We start from the raw sequence: 19,476 nt of genomic DNA, 5'->3' as shown, positions 1-19,476 counted from the left end.
AAAAAAGGAGAAGATGGCTCTTCCCAACTTGAGTCCCCGTTTTCCCCAGGAAATATAGTTGATAACTTATTGTTTGTTTTGATTGTATTCAATGAGTCTGTATAAAACTAGAATTCACTCCAAATACAGCTTAAGTAAAAGAAAAAAAAAGTTTGGTTCCAATCTAATTAGTTATACTTCATTTTTAGCAGGTAAAATTCAAATTAATTCTTTTTTTTTTTTTTTTTTTTGTCTTTTTGCCTTTTCTAGGGCCGCACCTGTGGCATATGGAGGTTCCCAGGCTAGGGGTCTGTCTAACTGGAGCTGTAGCCACCGGCCTACATCAGAGCCACAGCAACAGGGGATCCGAGCCATGTCTGTGACCTACACCACAGCTCACGGCAGCACCAGATCCTTAACCCACTGAGCAAGGCCAGGGATCAAACACGGAACCTCATGGTTCCTAGTCGGATTCGTTAACCACTGAGCCACGACGGGAACTCCCAAATTAATTCTTAAATGACCATTTACTCTTTTATGCCATATAATTAAAAACAACTTTTAACTTTGACAGTTGTATCACCAAATTAACTTACCTAAACTTTCACTAGATGTTTTAAAATAACTCTTTTCTGACAAGCCATTTGGACTGATTAACCAAAGAGCTGGCAAATAATAAAGTAATTACCACTTATTTAATTAGTACATTAGACAATAAATAAATAAAATTTATTGGTATTTATTATAAAAAGATATCATATTTATTAGATGTTATCTTAGCCTATCGTGACTTCTTGTTTCATTATAAAGCCATGAACTTGTTCTGCAAAAAACTTTGTTGAAAACACCAAGGATAGGCAACCCCTCTCATCCTCTGCATACACATAGCTCAAAATACATTCATTATCTTTTTTTTTTTTTCCTGTCTTGTTTCAGGGCATTCCTGATATCACTTCTTTTCATTTCATTGTGACAACTGCGGACTCTAAGATCCAAGTGTATCAGTAACACGTTGTATTCATTTATTGTTTCTATGTGGTATGAGAAGAAACAGAAGTCTCATCTTCTTAGCTTGCTCCATGATACGAAATCTTCACACCAGCAACTCCTCACCCATGAACACAGACCATGTTGAAAATCTGTCTGGCCAGGTAAGCATTAGCTGTATCGCCTGCATTCTTTTAAAACCTATTTGATAGGCATGCACATATAGATTTTTCAAATTCTCCTATTGTTTCAGTATTCAGAGATTATTACTGAATAACAAAAAAGAAAACTTGAGTTCCTCAGGCAATCAGGTCAAAAACCTTGGACCAAACTAAAGCTTGAGCAAATTACATTCTCCAAGAATGAGTCTGGGATCCCACAGGCCAGGATTTTAGATTTAGTATTTTTCACTCTTGCTAAGAGGGTCACAACTGCATAAACAGGCAACAAAACAGGACAATCACAGATCTGATTAAGCACTGAGGGCAACTGATACATACTTGTTACGTATGGTGATGTTTATTGACTGAAGTCTTGGTTTGCCTGAACTGCCCCAGTTGTAACACCAAACATCCCACACCTCTGGAAACTGCCCAGTTCTGGGAAAACCAGGATGTTGGTATCTCTGTAATGAGATCATGACATTTAATTAAAACTATTCACTTATTTTCATTTCATTGTATTTGAATAAATGCAATTGTGCTTTAAGATAGGTAAGAATACTCAGTGCCAATTATTTTTAAATATTTGACTAACCAATCAACAACTTTATTTCATATTATGTATTTTTAGTAGATATTAGAGTAATCATGAAAAACTTTGGGGCATAATACAATTAAATCTGAAGTTGTAACAAAAATAGACTTTTGAAAGACATTTTATATAGTAAAAAAAGAAACATTAAGACTCTGTTCTAAACTCTTTGTTAGACCCTGAATAATAAGATAAATAAAATGAAATCTTTTTTACTCTTAGAACTTGCAATGTCAAGTTTTCAAGTTTCTATGGAAACAACTTCACAATTTTAATAGAGTAGATAATTGTATTGTTGATAAGATTCTTAACTCATTTACTTGACAAAAGTTGAGTATTTATTTATTTATTTATTTTTGTCATAAGTATAGTGCCTATATGGGCTGACTTTTGGTCCTCTGACTTAAATAGGCTTATTCTTTTGGAAGCAAGAGCTATTTGGATCCATTAAATACTAGTTTTCAAAAAAGTTATAATACTCCCATTTTTGTGTGATGAAGTCAAAACAACACTTTTGAATTAAAGTCCTAGAATTTTAGGACTATACAAATAACTAAGAAATAGCTTAAAGAATAGCAAGTGCATTTATATGATCATTTATTTCCCTAGTCTTTTTTTTTTTTTAGTTTATAATGATTTTTATTTTTTTTCCATTATAGCTGGTTTACAGTGTTCTGTCAATTTTCTACTGCAAAGCATGGTGACCCAGTTACACACACATGTGTACATTCTTTTTTCTCACGTTATCATGATCCATCATAAGTGACCAGACATAGTTCCCAGATCCTACAAAGCAGGATCTCATTGCTAATCCATTCCAAAGGCAATAGTCTGCATCTATTAACTCCAAGAACCCCATCCATCTCACTCCTTCTCTCTCCCCTTTGGCAACCACAAGTCTATTCTCCAAGTCCATGATGTTCTTTTATGTGGAAAGGTTCATTTGTGCCATATATTAGATTCCAGATAGAAGTGATACATGGGGTTCAAATCTGGGTGCCCCCTCATCATTTGCATTGGTGGTATAAGTAGTGAGCATAAATGCCTTCCCTAGTCTTTTTAATATTTGGTACTTCAAAGCATTGTCTTGAAGAATAATGCTAAAACTGACTAATTTTCTAGACTAGCTCAGGTAAACCAATTTTGTAGATATATAGACAAAAACTTTATATTCACAATAAAGAGAACATGTTTTGTAATGCAAATAATACAAAAGTAATTCATAAAAATATTTTTCAGATTTCTTAACCTGGAAACCCATGTGATGTTTTGGCAATGCAAACACTAATGTGTCACTTCTCTACAGATGCACACCACACACATACACACACACACACACACACTCTCACAGTTAACACTTTTTACTGGATACTCATTGCTTTAAATATTAGGACCAAAATTAGACTGTGTGATTAACGTTTCTTTTCTGCATTGGCCTGCAGGCCGCATTAAATAGGGGCCACATCTGTGTTTGCTCAGCACTGCCCACTTGAATGCCTAGCTCTTGGTCAACACCAGATTTGGATAAACAAACAAATTAAGTTTTGTTTTTTTCTATTACATGCTGGCATTTGAGGAAAAGAAGATTAATTCTCAAAGGATGGTAGGGAAGATGATAGTAAGTTTAAAGGAAACTTCAGGGGAATTTTAATATTTCAGAGGGTGGTATTTATTCTTTACTATATATAATTTTTTTTTTTTAAATTCATGATGCAGGTACAGACCCACAACCACAGTAACATAAGGCATTGTTGAGATAATTAATTTTTTAAAAATTCACAATATGTCTGAAGAAAAGAAAGAAAGAAAACATTTTCAAGTAATGAATAATAATTAGAAGTGTTAAGAGTTGATTTAGCAAGATGTGTATTGTATAACCTGAGGATTTGTGTAAAGTAGCATTGCTAATCAGAAAATGGTTAGGAGTTCCCCTCGTGGCACAGTGGTTAACGAATCCGACTAGGAACCATGAGGTTGCGGGTTCGATCCCTGCCCTTGCTCAGTGGGTTAACGATCCGGCGTTGCCGTGAGCTGTAGTGTAGGCTACAGACGCGGCTCGGATCCTGCGTTGCTGTGGCTTTGGCGTAGGCCAGCGGCTACAGCTCCGATTTGACCCCTAGCCTGGGAACTTCCATATGCCGCGGAAGCAGTCCAAGAAATAGCAAAAAAAAAAAAGGACAGAAAGTGGTTAAAGATCAAAGAGAGTTGCATAAAGGGGAGAAAAGAGACAAGGGTCAGATGATTGTTGAGCCGGTTAACAGGCTAGAACTCAGTACATCCTGATTGGGAAGGATCAGCTGGAGAGTTAGGTATAAAGCCATGTTTTGTTCGCCCTTTACTTGTACAGAAGAATTAAGGGGTATCAGTAGGGCCATAATTTGTTTTAATAATTGGAACTGATTAAATTACATGTTCTAGATGATGATTACATTAACAAAATTGACAAGATTATTGATTGCTGGTTTTTCCATTGAAACATAATAGTGCATTGCATTCAAATCCTTAGCAAGTTAACTATACTTACATAGAATTAGAAATAGTAACACACTTCTGCATTTGAAAATTGATTAAGACATTTAGAAGTAGGTATAACTACTTGAATTCCATGTAGTGTGATTTGACTTAATATACACATAAATGAATAATATAGAAAGATGCTTAAGGGACAGCTCCATGCCCCAAAGATAAATGGGTGTTGATGATATTTTTAATGATCATCACAGATGGAAATTAATAGCTTCCCATTGAATCCCATTTCAGTGCTAAATTATACTGTAGTCAAAAATTATTTGGGGCTTATATAAATCCTCTCTTGGGAGCATTTTACTGCTATAATTTTATTGGCCTTTTGTGAGTGTAGAATACAGTTGTTCTGTGTTCTCTTTATGGTTCATTCTACATACAGTTGAAGGAGGCTTTTGCAACTTTTTCTTTTATATTTTACAGCCCAGGGAAGCTGATGTGTATCATTGCTAGGCATGAAATTGCTTCCATTCTCTTGAATATTTTCATCATCTTTTTTTTTTTACAACTGTTTAAGTCCCTATAGAGTCCTCTTAAACTGTAAAAGAAGTTAAAAGCCCATCAGTTTATACTGGACATGAGGTTATACTTACTGAAGCTGGATAGTAGGTATAAGAATCTTCATTTTGCTCTCTTTACTCTTGCATGTGTTTTTATTATTTTTATAGTAAATGTTTAATAGTGCCTATTAGCTAAGGACCAAGGTGAGTGCATGTGTCTGTGTGCGTGTCTGCATGCATGCACGTGTGCACACATGCCCTAGTTCTTAGATTTTCAGATTCAAGGTCAGTGACTGTTTCTTTGATCCCCCATAGCTCTTTGCCTCTGTGATTTTAGATGATGTTAATAAAGTAACTTTGTTTTGTAGAACTAACTAAATTTTACTCCTGTGAGATGTATTGTTCAAAGTGCCCTGGTTTCATTATTTTTAATGTCTCGCTGGTTATTTGATTCTCACAAGGACCTGAGGAGGACAGCTCTTCCCAAATCAGTTGTTCTGAGGACTCACACGTCAAGAGCCATCTCCATGTCCTGTACTATCACAGGGCAAGACAGGAGTCTGGTCCCTCCTACGATGCCAGTTCACCACCCAACCCTGTATTCTAGGGGGGAAACTGACTTGGAGTTTTTATTCTTTGTTAGCAGCTAGTGCTGAGAGAAATTCACATGACGGTGCTGCCAGCTCACTGGAAGTCCCTGAACCTGAACTCAGAGCTGTGGCTCACACCTTCTGTGTATTTCTCATGAATGCTGTTCAGTGGTTCCTTCCCCAGTGCTTCTTCCAAGTTCTCTCCATCCTGGACCTCCCTCCACTGAGAACACGGGACCCCATGACCCCAGCTTCTCCACTTGTCCTCCTCTTTATCAGCATTCCGGACCACTCTCCTTTCATTTCTGTTTCACTTCTCTGTGACTTGGCTCATGTTTTCTCTTCCTGAATTTCCCTTCCTTAACTGTCTGGCAAAATCTGTCTTTATTCTAGTTACAAGCAAATGTCCGTTGTTCTGGATGTTTCCTCTGGAATCCATGTCCTCTGTTCCCTTGGGGCTGGGCTTGGGGCTTGGCCACAAGTGGGAGTTTGTAAAGTGATTATTCTCCTTTGCTTCATTAGGTGGGCTGCTCCTCTAGCTGAAGGATGGGGTCCTTGTTGCCCAGCTTTTCCCATCTGTAATCCAATTCCCCTGTAGAGAGTGTGGAGCACAGTCATAGGCATTTAATGCACCTTAACTGGAACTGATGAATGTCTCACTTGTGTCTGAGGTAAGAAAAGAAAAACATAGGGCCTCCTTTCCTTAAAAAAAAACAAACAAAAAACACTATATTCTTTTTTTTTTTCCTTTTTTCCTTTTTGCCTTTTCTAGGGCCACTCCCCTGGCTTATGGAGGTTCCCAGGGTAGGGATTGAATCGGAGCTGTAGCCGAGGCCTACGCCACAGCCACAGCAACATGGGATCCGAGCTACATCTGCGACCTATGCCACAGCTCATGGCAACGCCAGATCCTTAACCCACTGAGCAAGGCCAGGGACCGAAACTGAAACCCCATGGTTCCTAGTCGGATTCGTTAACCACTGCCCCATGACAGGAACTCCAAAACCCACTATATTCTTGATTCTCTTTCCATATTTTAAAATATGTTGCTGTCATAGATTACCCCTTCTTAGGTTTACATTTTCTCCTCTACTAGCTTTTTTTTCCCCCCTTCAGGAATTAGATGCTTTCAGTGAGTGTGAAAAAAAGGGAAACATAAAAATAGCCTAGGTGTGCAAGTATGCTATCTTAGATGTATAAATAGTGATGATGGATGCATTCTTTTTAGACTCATAATGGACTTCTGCTCTTCATACTTGTGTGGTACATCTATTACATGCATTATATATAACATATATACAACAATATATTTGTCTCACTTTCCCTCTACCCTAGAAATTCCTGCCTGTTATAGCAAGGAAAGGTGGTTTCCAATTTCCTCTTCTCCAGACATTTTATGGGCTCCTCTGACAACTCTTCTTTCTACTGTAGAAAGGGATTAAAGAAAACAACCTTCAACACTCCGCTTCCCCCTGTCATTATCCTTTTCCTTCATCTCGCCCTGTGATGACATTACCTAACCCAAACCTTGATCACCCCATGTGGATGACTGCAAAATCTGGCTTTCTCACCTCAGTCTCTTCCACAAGTCCTGGGTCTGCTTTGCCAGCTCTCTTTGTGTAAGTTTATCTTCCCTCAAATGAATGGAACAAATTGCCAGTACTTAAGGCCAAGAACCCAGCCATTCATCTCTTCTCCCCCATGGTAGACTTTCTTTCTGCTCCTGGTCTTATTTAGCCTGTTAAACATTCTCCCCTGTTCTTTTATCTTTGATTCTTAATTCTAAACTCAGTGTTGTCCCACACAACCAATTTCACAGATACTATTTTCTTAATTCTGTCCATGGCCTCTGCCAGTATGCTAGATAAAGAATGCATTTCTGACCTGTATTATAGCAAAAATAAATTCATCTACCCGATTCTAGTTTCTCCTTCATATAAATCATTCTTCATAGCATGCACAGATCTATCTTCCTAAATCAGTTTATATAAAGTTATTCTCCTGGCAAAGAGCCTGCAGTGTCATCTTAGCTTTCTGAATTAAGTTTAAACTCCTTTGGTGCTTATTTAAAGCCAGCTACATTGTGATCCCAGCCTTGGGTACAGACCTGTATCTAATTTTTACCATTCGTCTACCCAAGGCACTAATCATATTGAACAGCTCTGTGGTCCCTAAATTTTTCCTTAATTTTCTTCTGCTACTTTTGCTTCCGTTGATCCTTCCTTCTAGAAGGATAACCACCCCTTCATATGAACACCCCGAAAGCCAAGACAGCATGCAAAGCACATCTACATGCTTATTAAAAAAAATATTTTTCTGTTTTGCCTCCAGGAAGAACCAATATCTGTTTTGATCCACCAGGGTCATATATTCTCTTGTCATTTTGTACTTGTGTTTTCTCCTCTCCATTACTGTGATATACTTGGATGTGGAACTTATGTCTTATGTATGTTTTATTCCTTGTAATAGTGATAGGTTACCTTGTGCAGAGTAAATGGACACTATTGAGTTGAATAAAAGTAGTTGCAGAACTCTTGGCCAATCGCTTAACCTCTGAGATGCATATTCCTCATCTGTAAAAGTAGGATGTTGCACTATGGATGCCCTTCAGCTGCATGATTCTATAATTATAATGTAACTATGTTCATGTCATATGGGTTCTAATCATATTCATCACTTTCTGGAGTTTTGGGCTGTGAGCTGGAAAGGAGAGTTTTCATAGTCACTATAGATTTTTTAACTGACTTTTCCTCCTGAAGCCATTACTTTAAGGGAGATGATAAGATTGACAATTGAGGGCTTTATTACATGGTGGTGGACCAAATTCTCTCATGCAGTTTTTTTTTTTTTTTTTTTTTTTTTTTTTTTTTTTTTTAGGGCCGCACCTATGGCATATGGAGGTTCCTAGGCTAGGGGTCTAACCGGGGCTGTTGCTGCCAGCCTATGCCAGAGCCACAGCAATGCCAGATCTAAGCCATGTCTGTAACCTACACCACAGCTCACAGCAACACCAGATCCTTAACCCACTGAGCAAGGCCAGGGATCGAACCCACAACCTCATGGTTCCTAGTTGGATTTGATTCTGCTGTGCCATGATGGGAACTCCTCTCACGCAGTTTTTGAGTGTAAAGATTTTGAGGACATTTCTGAAATAATAAAACCAAAAACTTTTAGAGGCATTAACACTTGTACTTCATATCTGTCTTTTAAAAATGCTTGAAATCATTATTAATAACAATATTTATTGGGTACCTACTGTGTTGAAAGGCAGTGTGCTAAATTCTTCATGTATATCTTATTATTCCTCACAATAACCCCTAGAATCAGTTCTATTGTACTTATTTCACAGATGAGGACATTTCAGAAGAGTATTTGGTACTTTATAGGCATTTAGTAACTACCGTGGCTACTATCCTTATGCATAGTTTAAATCTGAGCTCTCATTGTCATTATTAAAACCAAAACATTTGCTGAAACTTCTGATAATATTTATGGTCTTTTCCATACCATTTAAATTAACTTACTCTTATTACTTTCTTAGTTTTTACTTCTTTTTAGTATAAGACAAATACCGTGAAATTTAGTTGGGGAGTCCCCTAATTTGGCACTCATGGAAATTTGAACATTTATTCACTTGAAGTCAAACTTTGCTTCACGAAGGTGTTTATCAAGGTGTGGTCCATGACCCCTGCTAGTTATTTGTGGGAGTGGGCAGTGGTATATGTGGAAAGGTCAGAACTTATGGAGTCTGCCAAGTGCTATCAAAAATGGTTGGGGGAGGGGAGTTCCTGTCATGGCTCAGTGGTTAACGAATCTGACTAGGAACCATGAGGTTGCGGCTTCAATCCCTGGCCTAAATCAGTGGGTTAAGGATCCAGCATTGCCATGAGCTGTGGTGTAGGTCGCAGACACGGCTCAGATCCAGCGTTGCTGTAGCTCTGGCGTAGGCTGGTGGCTACAGCTCCAATTAGACCCCTAGCCTGGGAACTTCCATATGCCGCGGGTGAGGCCCTAGAAAAGACAAAAAATAAAAAAAGTGGTCGGGGGGTACAGATGATTTTACACTACCCATCTTTTAAGCAAAATTCAGTAAAATGCTTGGCAAATTCATTGAGTTTTTCCTAGAATGGTAACAAAATGAGGTTTTCCTGTGTGAGATAATCTAATGCTATTGCTAGTGGCACATAGGAAATGGAAATTGGTGCTCTTGGGAGCAAAATCAGGCCAAATGGTCAATCTTTGGCACCCATTGTTTAACAGGTGATACGTGGAAAGCTTTTGGGTACTAAGGATGCAGTGGTGAAGAAAGTGCTGCTCCTGTTTTGTAAGTGCTATTGTATCGTTTCTATTAGATTTCACTTAGTCAGCTCATATAATATTTGTCTTTCTCTGTTTGACTTACTTCACTTCATATGATAGTTTCCAAGTTCATCGATGTTGTTGCAAGTGGGATTTTATCATGTTTTTTAATGTCTGAGTAATATTTAATTGTAATGAAACTAACACAACTTTGTAACTCAATTACATTCCAATAAATTTTTTTAAAAAAAATCTCTGGTCATATAGAGCTTATATTCTTACTGGGAGGAGCTGGAGAGCAGCCAAATTGAGATAAGCTCCAGAAAGCAACAAATGCTCTGAGAGAATAGAGAGTGTGATGTTATCAGGGTATATATTTGGCAACGATGCACCAGTCTAGCTGTGTTTGTTGTCTCCAGCCTGCGTCCCTTCTGATGGGTGTATATGCCTTCAAGATCATTAAATAATGTTAATATTCCTTCTGGATGTGATGGTAAGTGATTGAGAATGTGGTTATACAGATTGAGAAATCAGGATAGTTTTACTGAGAAGGGGCTTTTAACTGAGATGAAGATCATGAGAGGAAGCAGCCTTGTGAAATAACAGCCTCCTCTATCCATGGGGATAAAGGGACAAGCTCATGCAAAGGTACTGTGTCAAGCAAAAGCAGAGCCTGTCCATGCAAGAAAATGAAGACCTTGTTTGTCTGGAACATTGTGTGTAAGCGGGACAGAGGAAGGAGACAGATAGGTGTCAGTGATGTGTACTGTGGACAATTAATTATCTGTGTTTATGGCCAATATTTTGCTTAATGGGTAGAGGAATGTCCTGAAGCAAATCCATTTTCAGTGACTATATGGGGTAATAAACAACAATCTTTTAAACTATGATTGGATAAAGTCTTTGGGTATCAATAATAGGCTGTAGTCACTATATTTGTCACAAGTAGAATTGTGACAAGCAAATGAAAGAGTAAGCATTAAAGTGTCAAATATTCAGCCAATAACTGGCCACATGCCCAGTCTGGATTTAATATTCAAGTAAAGAGAAAATATTGCGAATGTGAGTAATCATGGCCATTGAATGTCTGACTTTTCGGGTTGCTATTCTAAGATACAGGCTAGAAGTGAAAACAAGACTTGCTCTTCCCCTCTGGAGTAGCTAGTTGTCAAGGGGGAGGTTTCTCCTGGGAGCTTTTCAAGCGAAGGATAAGATTCCTTTCACAATTCACAGCATCAATAAAAGATTAAGGTCTATTTCTCTGATTTCAGGCACTTTTGCTTTGTGACATATCTCAAAAATACATTTAGTAACTTGAGTAGTCTGGATGTATTATTTGAGTGACAGCATTATGTTAATATTGTTGATAAGACAACAGATTTCTTAAGAAATCTAAATTGGCACATACAGCTCAAAAGCCAAAAATGTGATTCTTTTTCAGCCCTGAATTTCTTCTTCACCTGTCAGATAAGAAAATGAATGACACACTGTGATATATTTAAAAAACAAATTTAAATGCTCCAATAGAACGTGAAGAAATATTTTCCATAAATAAATACAAAAAAAAAAGAATTCAACATATATTTACTGCTATGCCCTTTCCTAATCATTCAAATGCTTTTAAATGTGACGTGGTAATTAATTTAGCATCTTTTAGCACATAGGACATAATATTCAGTATGACATATCCGGAGTTCCCATCATGGCTCAGCAATAATGAACCCAGCCAGTATCCATGAGGATGTGGATTCAATCACTGGCCTCAGTCACTGGGTTAAAGGATCTGGCATTGCGGTGAGCTGTGGTATAGGTTGCAAGTGTGCCTTGAATCCGGCATTACTGTGGGTGTGCATAGGCCAGAGGCGGCTACAGCTCTGATTCAACCCTAGCTTTGGATGTGGCCTTAAAAACAACAAGAAGGAGAAGAAGAAGTCCAAATAATTTCCATGTGTTTCATGTTTGATCCAAATATCTAGAACTATAAGGCAGAAACACAAAACACTCAAATTCATTTTACGTGACTGATGTTGGTCAAGTCTTAATATAAGTTAAGAATTTCTGATTTGGTAGAACTAAAAAATAAATGAAGTAATTAACTGAATACAGGACCTGATTTTTAACCTCAGGTATTTATTATTAGACCCAATAAAAATAAATTGGTTAAAATATTTCAAATGATGTCATCCATCTCACTGACACAAAATATTTTTAATATTGCTAATTTAAAATCTGGTTATTAATTTTACCATTTGAAGCTTGTGATAATCCTGTTTCTCAGTTTATCTAGAATAAATGAAGACACAGTATGTGGTCCACAAATGAGAAACTCTGCTCAATTAAGTAAGGGGCTTGTGATGGAAAGGGGGCTTTCCTGAATGCATAGGGGAGACTGATTTAGGATGTAGGAATAACAGTTAATTGGAAAATAGTTCATTATCATAAATATAATGAGTGCCAAAGTGCATTAATTCTGAAGTCTTTTCTGTAAGTAGATTTAGATCTATAGCCATGCAGTTATTATTGCCTTAAATAGATGGTTTGGACCTGACCACTGTCAATTGAATGAATGTTTTTGAAAGTGATCTTTATTTCTTTTAGGGGTGTTAAGTGAGCTTTCCTGTGCACTCGACCAGATAATGCTGCCAGGGTTTCTGTACGTGACATCAAGATTGGAAGGTAAGTTTGCATACTTCCAAAGAGAAATTGAAAGGAAGATAAAAAGAAAAATTATTAACACCACAAGTAAACAACCAGCCTCGGAATGTGGGACCTTTTTCAGTGTAAATAATCTGTTTTCTACAATAGATCAATAGCATTAAAAAAATGTGGGAGTGGGTTGCTAATGGCAAAGAGTTAATTCTATTTATGAAATGCAGCATAGACCTTATTTAGATCCTGCTTCAGAAAAAAACAATTACAAGATTATTGTTGAGATAAATAGGACCATTAAATATGTATTGATATTAAAGAATTATTGGGACTTTTTGGAATTATAATGGTGCCCTTGTGTTGATGTTAAAATCTGTTTTTATTTGTTAAAATGAAATACTGATATGTTCATAGGTGAATGCTATGACAGCTGGTCTTTCCTTTAAAATAATTCAGAAAAATAATTAGAGGAGAATGGGTAAAATTGGGTATGCAAAATATTGATATTGAAGTTGGGTGTGTGATACATGAATTTTCATCATACAGTTCTGCCTACTTCTGTGTATATTTTGTATTCTCCATAATGGTAGGTGATTTTCTCCACCTTTATTAAAACAACTCATTCAACAGCCCACTGTATACATTCTTTCGGTTCATAGAATCTGGTGTTTCAAGAACCTTAGTCAATAGAGCTTTGTTAAAAAATACAGCATGTTGTTAGATGATTTGATGCCATAATAGCATGCAACTTGAGAAATACCTGAAAGTCTATAGCAAAGAAAAGAACTATTCCCTTAATCTTCTTTTATGCAGTTAATCCATGTATATGCATTTTCCTTTTTAAACATTTCAAACATTTTGAAATATACACAGAAAAGTGCCTAAAATAAAGGTGTCTTTTAAAAATTACCAAAAAAGCAAATATTATATGATCTTCACTCATTCTAAGAAAGAAACTAACGTAAGAAGAGAAAATCACTTTATGTACCTTCTTGATCATACTCCTTTCCCCTTACTTTGAGGCAGTTATTGACTGACTTAGTTTTGCTTGTTTTTGAACTTTATATAAATGGAACGATATGGTATATATTGTTTTGTTCTTGCTTCTTTTGTAAGTAGTATGTTTTCAAGAATTGCTCTTGTTTTTGCTATAATTCAATCATTTTTAATAGCTATATGGTATAATAATTCTGCTGTAGACATTCCTGCACACATAACTTTGGGCATGTGGATGCAGCTTTCTGAAGGGTTATACCCAGGAGTAGGATGACTGCCTCATTGGACGTGCTGCCCTTTAACATAGATGTCCAGATCACTTATATCTGTCTTATATGCTCTGCCAATATACACATCATTACCCTGACTTCATCCCACTTACTCTGATAGGTAATATTTCCATTATTTTTGAGTTAAAAATGTTTCTATTTTTTATTGTTATTTCTTCCTTAACCTGATTTAGAGAAGCATTTATTTAAAAAATGAAATTGAAATAAATACAGAAAACTGTACAAACTATAGTTATTACAGCAAAAACAAGCAGCTCCATATATTTACCACCTAGAAGACCCTCTCATGACTCTTTTCCTCCAAGGCCAGGGAAAGGCCAAGGAATTAAATTTAAGAAGGAATTTACTTTCAGGTTGGGTGAGTATAGAATTGGCACTTGCCTGAGAGTGAATGCCTTCTTAAATTTTGCCTCAAAGGTATCACTCTCTCATAAGCTCAGTTTAGGCCATGACAACCATAGACAATATTAAGTAAATGACCATGACTGTGTTCCAATAAACCTTTATTTACAAAAGACAAGTAGTGGGCCAGAATTTGCTCGTGGACTAGAGTTTCCTGATTTCTGACCTAGATTCTTCTTTCTGACCTACCTTCCAGTTTGTGAATTCTTCCTTTAGCTTCATTTAAGCTGTTGTTAATCTCATTTGTTTAGTTTCTTTTTCATTTCCAGAATATCTATTTGCATTTTTTTTCCAATCTGTGCTATCACTATTTATAATTTCCTATCTCCTAAAGTTTTTCTTTTTTTGGGGGGAGAGTACTTCACCTGCAGCATATGGAAGTTACCAGGCTAGGGGTTGAATTGGAGCTGCAGCTGCCAGCCTACATCACAGCCACAACAATGCCAGATCTGAGCTGTGTCTAAGCTCACTACACTGCAGCTCAGGGCAACTCCAGATTCTTAACCCATAGAGCGGGGCCTGGGATTGAATTAGCTTCCTTAAGGATACTAGCCAGGTTTTTTACTCCTGAGCCACAATAGGAACTCCTTTTCCTTTTTTCTTTATTTTCTTCCTTCCTTTCTTTTTCTTTTCTTTTTTCCTTTTTTTTAGGGGTACTTACTAAAGAATTTTTAAGCTTGACTTATTTTTTAAAACACAGATGTTAAACATAGTTGTTTTATAGTTTGATTGATGACTCCAGTACTTGAAGTCTCACAGCTCTGCTTTTGATTTTTACTATTATTTATTTCCTTGAGTTCTTATTTATCTTTTATCATGTGTTCCTCTATAGCCTTGCAATTTTTTTTTAGTGGAAATAGTCTGAAGGCTAGGATTAAGGTGTATTCATTCAGAGCAGTGGTTCTCAGTTTAAGTCCCTGGACAGGCAGCATCAGCATCACCTGAGAATTGTTAGAAATGGAGGTTCTTTAGAAAGCCTGGGGCTAATGATATGCCCATCACTGTGTGTTTTAATAACCCTCCCTGTGATTCTGCTGCTCACATTTGAGAACTACAGCTTTCCAGAAGATATTCAATGTTTAAATTCAGCACCTAGTCTTTTTGGAATCTAGTTAAATTCATGTTGAGTTTTTTGGGATTCTTAGATTATGTCTTAGATTGAGTGGCTAATCTATTTGACTTGAGTGACAAACGCCTTAATGGTGTGTTCACTGTGGCCTCATCTTAATGTGGGGAGAGTCTCCTCTTCGACCCTCCACCTTCAGCAGATCCTGGATTTCTATTTCTGCTTCCCTTATTCCATATGTCTCTACTAACCAAAATTCACAGTTTCCAAGTGGTGACATGACACTGATACAAAATGTTCTTAAAACTCCAACCTTGCATTTTACCTTGCGTTTATGCCTCAGAAATATACAGACTTACTCTCCAATAAAGCCTGTTGACCTTGTTAAAACTACTCTCTTTGGGTGTTGAAAGTTCTTTTGCTTCATTCATGTATCACAAGTATTTGAGAATGATGCAGCAAATAACCTGAGACTCAGATTTAATCTTGGATTGTTTCTATTTATATACTTATTATGAAAAAATATTCATATTGGCAGGAAGTTAATGGATTTTTATCATTCTGAGGTGGAGTGTTCCTATAAGAAAGTGAATTTATTGACTGATGAAAATAACATATTTTTGCAAAATATTTCTGTGAAGCAGCATCTGCTTTTCGCTTGAGGGAACATATTCACACAAGAAGGTAGACAGAGAAGGGAGTGGAGTTAAATTAAGACCCCAAATCTCTTTACCAGCATATTTTATAGAAAATATGTGTGGATATTGAAATCTCATAAAACCACAGTGATCTGTGTAGCCTGATGGCATTTAAACCAGCTGATAGATTTTGGAGAAGGGAACACATAGATTCTCATGAAAGGAGATATAATGTAATCCTCTAGAGACATTTGGATTAAAATTAAGTCTTTTACCTCCTTGGTCAGGTGTATTCCCAGGTATTTGATTTTTGGTGGTGCAATTTTAAAAGGTATTGTATTTTTGTCTTCCTTTTCTAATACTTCATTGTTAGTATACAGAAACGCAACTGATTTCTGAATGTTAATCTTATATCTGCTACTTTGCTGAATTTGTTGATCAGTTCAAGTAGTTTTTGGGTTGAGGTCTTAGGGTTTTATAAATATAGTATTATGTCATGAACCTTTCCACAAAAAAGAAAATCATGGACTTGAAGAACAGACTTGTGGTTGCCAAGGGGGAGGGGGAGGGGGTGGGATGGATTGGGAGCTTGGGTTAATAGATGCAGACTATTGCCTTTGGAATGGATTAGCAGCAAGATCCTGCTGTGAGATCCTATGTCTAGTCACTTATGATGGAGCATGATAATGTGAGAAAAAAGAATGTATACATATATGTGTAACTGGGTCACCATGCTGTACAGTAGAAAATTGACAGAACACTGTAAACCAGCCATAATGGAAAGAAAATCATTGTATAAACTAAAAATAACTAAGCCTCTCTGTGTTTTTTTTAAGTGAATGTTTGGTCCTTTGAACATGCTGTGTGCAAAGAAGTAAAATAAATGCCAAAGGACCTGGAAAACAAGAAGTCCCAATAGAAATGAGATATGGAAATTACATTACAGGAAGAAAGGACTTAAAGTGTTCCCTCAGAAAATTTACCTGCATTTGTGATTAGTAATCAAATCTCTTTCTTGTTTAACCTAAATCACAACCTGTGTATTCAGATGTTATCTGTTAGTTAAGTCTGCAAGAGTAAGCATGATCAAACAGCTGGGCTTGAGTATCCAACACATTTGTGGCACTTTCTAAAAAAAGTGTGTCTGTGAATGAGCTTGTTTAAAAGCTCAGGTGATATGATATCCAGATCTACCAAAGTTGTTTCTTCAGTTTTTTCTCAGTTCTGAAATTTGCGTGTTTGTGATGTGAGTTGTAAAACAGTTCAAGAGCCTAAAATTCCCATAAGGTCCTACTGCTTTAGTAAATAATTATTTGAGAAGTAATGGCCCTTTTCAGAAATTCAAATTTGTTTTTGATGCTAACTTTCAAGATCACTGAAAAACTCTATATGAGAGCACGTTTTCAGGACCTCAACATGTCATTGGTATCTCTCAGATGTACATATGCTGCTCTCCAAAAATGCATAAGCTGGTTGGTGGGAGAAATTGTACAAAGGCTTTAGGTACACTTTATGCTCAATATCAAGACATGAAACTACTTTTCTTTCATTTCTTCTAACCTAAAGTAAATATAGTTAAATAGAAAAGAGGGTGTTAGGGTATGAAATAATTTTTTCCATGATGAATCTATACACATGGTCTGTTTTTAGGAAGCTGCTTCCTTATTTTCTTTTGCTTTGAATTGTCTTGCTTTGCTTTTCTCTTCAATCTGAGATTAATCACCAATTGTGTCCAATATGATGTAAAAAAATCTAAAGACTCCATATCTGCCCTTGAAACGCTCAATCTAAAAGGTACTTAGAAAACAAATGAGTCTGTGATCTAGTTTTAAAATAGAGATATAGGCAATGATTTATGCAAATTTACGTGACTGCAGTGAGAATGTCTTACTACACCAAGGTACAAGTTTGTATTTGAAAAATATTTTTCCTTATAAATACAGTGAGGCCATCAATATACTTCATAGTTTATACATACTGAAAATCACAAAGCAGATGAGTTGAAGAGCTGGCAGTAAGATTTGGTGAGTAATCCATCTATATAACTCCCAGTCAACCATCCTGCGCATTCTGAAGCCTTTGGTGTGATGGAGATTATGGATCAGCACCCTGGACAGGGCCACCTCTGCCCATTCCTCGCACCACAGCATCTGCTCCTGTGTTTCTCCTACACTGGACAGCACAGGACGACTGCTGGAGAACATGAAGCAATGTTGTTAACAGAATTGTGGTAACAGTTGTTCTAGCCCTATGTTTCATGAGGTATTTAGCTGGATGTTGGAAGTGCTTTCATAATACTACTACTAAATACATGGACACCTCATCCATCTGCTGTTCTGTGGCTCCTTCCTTTGTTTACACAGAGTGAAGATGGCCCTAAGCAGCCTGGAACCAAAAGTTATTTGCCAATAGCGTTTATCAACAGTTACATGAACCAGACCTATTTTCACTACGAATCTAAATTACAGGTGTACAATCAGACATGAGTTCTGTTTTGTTGCAGTAAAACTGTTATGTTATTTAACCTTTGGGAGGAGAAGTTGGAAGTAAAGTGTGTGAGTGAAATGAGAATCTGAGTCTTTGAATGTGCTACAGCTGTGCCTGCCTCCATGAAGCTAGACATTTGTACTTTGTGGATAATGCTTATAGGATATAGAATTATATGTCTGGAAAATCCACGGCAAGCACCTGAAAAATTAACATGCTTAAAAATATGTGAGTAGCCTGGTTGAAAATTATTTAAAAATCAATAAATTTCCTATATTCCAAAAATAATCTCTTAGAAAATATAATAAAAACAGATCCCAATAACAAATGGAAAATATTTTTAAAGACCTATAAGTAACCTTAATAACTAATGTGTAGGATTTATATGAAGAAAACTATGAAATATCACTGAGGGTCATAAAAACAGAATTTAATGAGAGGAAATCTTTTTTTTTCCTGGAAGGCAAATAGAGTATAATAAAAGATTTTATTTCTTCTAAAATTAAGTGTAAATATAAATACATTGTAATAATAATCCCGACTGAACTACTCCAAAATGTATCAGTAAAAATAATGTGTAACAATGGCTAAACCTTTTTTAGTAGAAGAAAAACGATGTGAGGTTTTCATTAAAAGACAATAAAATGTCATAACAATATTCAAGCAAACCATATATGAGTAAAATTCAGTGTGGTAAAAGGAAGTTTTCTAATAGTAATACATGATTCAATGTATGATGTTGGGCCAAGCAGTTGTATATACAAATATATATAATTGAATTAGGATGCAAACATAACTTCATGCTAGTTTCCTCATGTAAACATGATTCATTATATTAAGAGAATAAGAAATGATGTCAATGAGAATTAAGTTTCTACCGAAGTTGATGCAGCTCTACCAACCATTACTGATGCAGGGACCTTCGAGAAGATGGGAATCTCAGTGTTGTTATTAACGAAAATAGCAAAGATGAAAAGAGACCAGGCTTCTAACAGGACGTGGGGCTTGGCTAGCAAAGCATGGCCCACACTTTGGCTTCCCCTTCTCCTAGCCCTTAAGACCCTTTTGGGCCAGGAAACTTTGTGTAGTGCATGCCCACCAGCCCTGAGGGTGAGGTGTGGTGCTCACTCACACATTCTGGAGGGCAGCTTGGCACATCACGTATACCTACTGCTGCTTTCAGAATTTCAAGTTATAGAAAGGTATCCTAGGGAAAGGACAGGAAAAGCACAATAAGGAAAACTTTAAGTAAGCAAGCTAGTTATTATAAGATGTTGGCTAAGAAATGCTATATGCTTAAAAATAACTAATGTTTAA

The 19,476-nt window shown here is 36.6% G+C and overlaps 1 protein-coding gene across 17 annotated transcripts in view; it reads left to right on the top strand.

Moving 5' to 3' along the window:
- Positions 1–19,476, top strand: part of LOC110256746 (uncharacterized) — a 437,041-nt gene that overhangs the window by 396,233 nt on the left and 21,332 nt on the right. For 10 of the 17 annotated variants that reach the window (XR_014826580.1, XR_014826573.1, XR_014826582.1 and 7 more), the window contains 2 exons: positions 916–1,130; positions 12,230–12,307. Coding sequence is in view for 6 of the 17 variants with exons in the window: in XM_084994807.1 (XP_084850933.1) it covers positions 1,020–1,130; positions 9,593–9,656; positions 12,230–12,307 (253 nt within the window). In the remaining 11 variants the exon portion in view is untranslated. Of the gene's footprint in view, positions 1–915; positions 1,131–5,854; positions 6,004–9,592; positions 9,657–11,909; positions 11,972–12,229; positions 12,308–19,476 lie in introns of all 17 variants that reach the window. The other 7 variants (XM_084994807.1, XM_084994808.1, XM_084994804.1 and 4 more) reach the window with 4 other exon arrangements.

Source organism: Sus scrofa, chromosome 14 (genome assembly GCF_054392235.1).
Source record: "Sus scrofa isolate SSC_HxYL_T2T_F1_AM1 chromosome 14, Sscrofa_HxYL_maternal_Yorkshire_Landrace_v2.0, whole genome shotgun sequence".
In the NCBI taxonomy this organism is placed as follows: domain Eukaryota; kingdom Metazoa; phylum Chordata; class Mammalia; order Artiodactyla; family Suidae; genus Sus; species Sus scrofa.
Note: the sequence above shows the minus strand (reverse complement) of the source record. Positions and strands in the feature narration are given on the sequence as shown.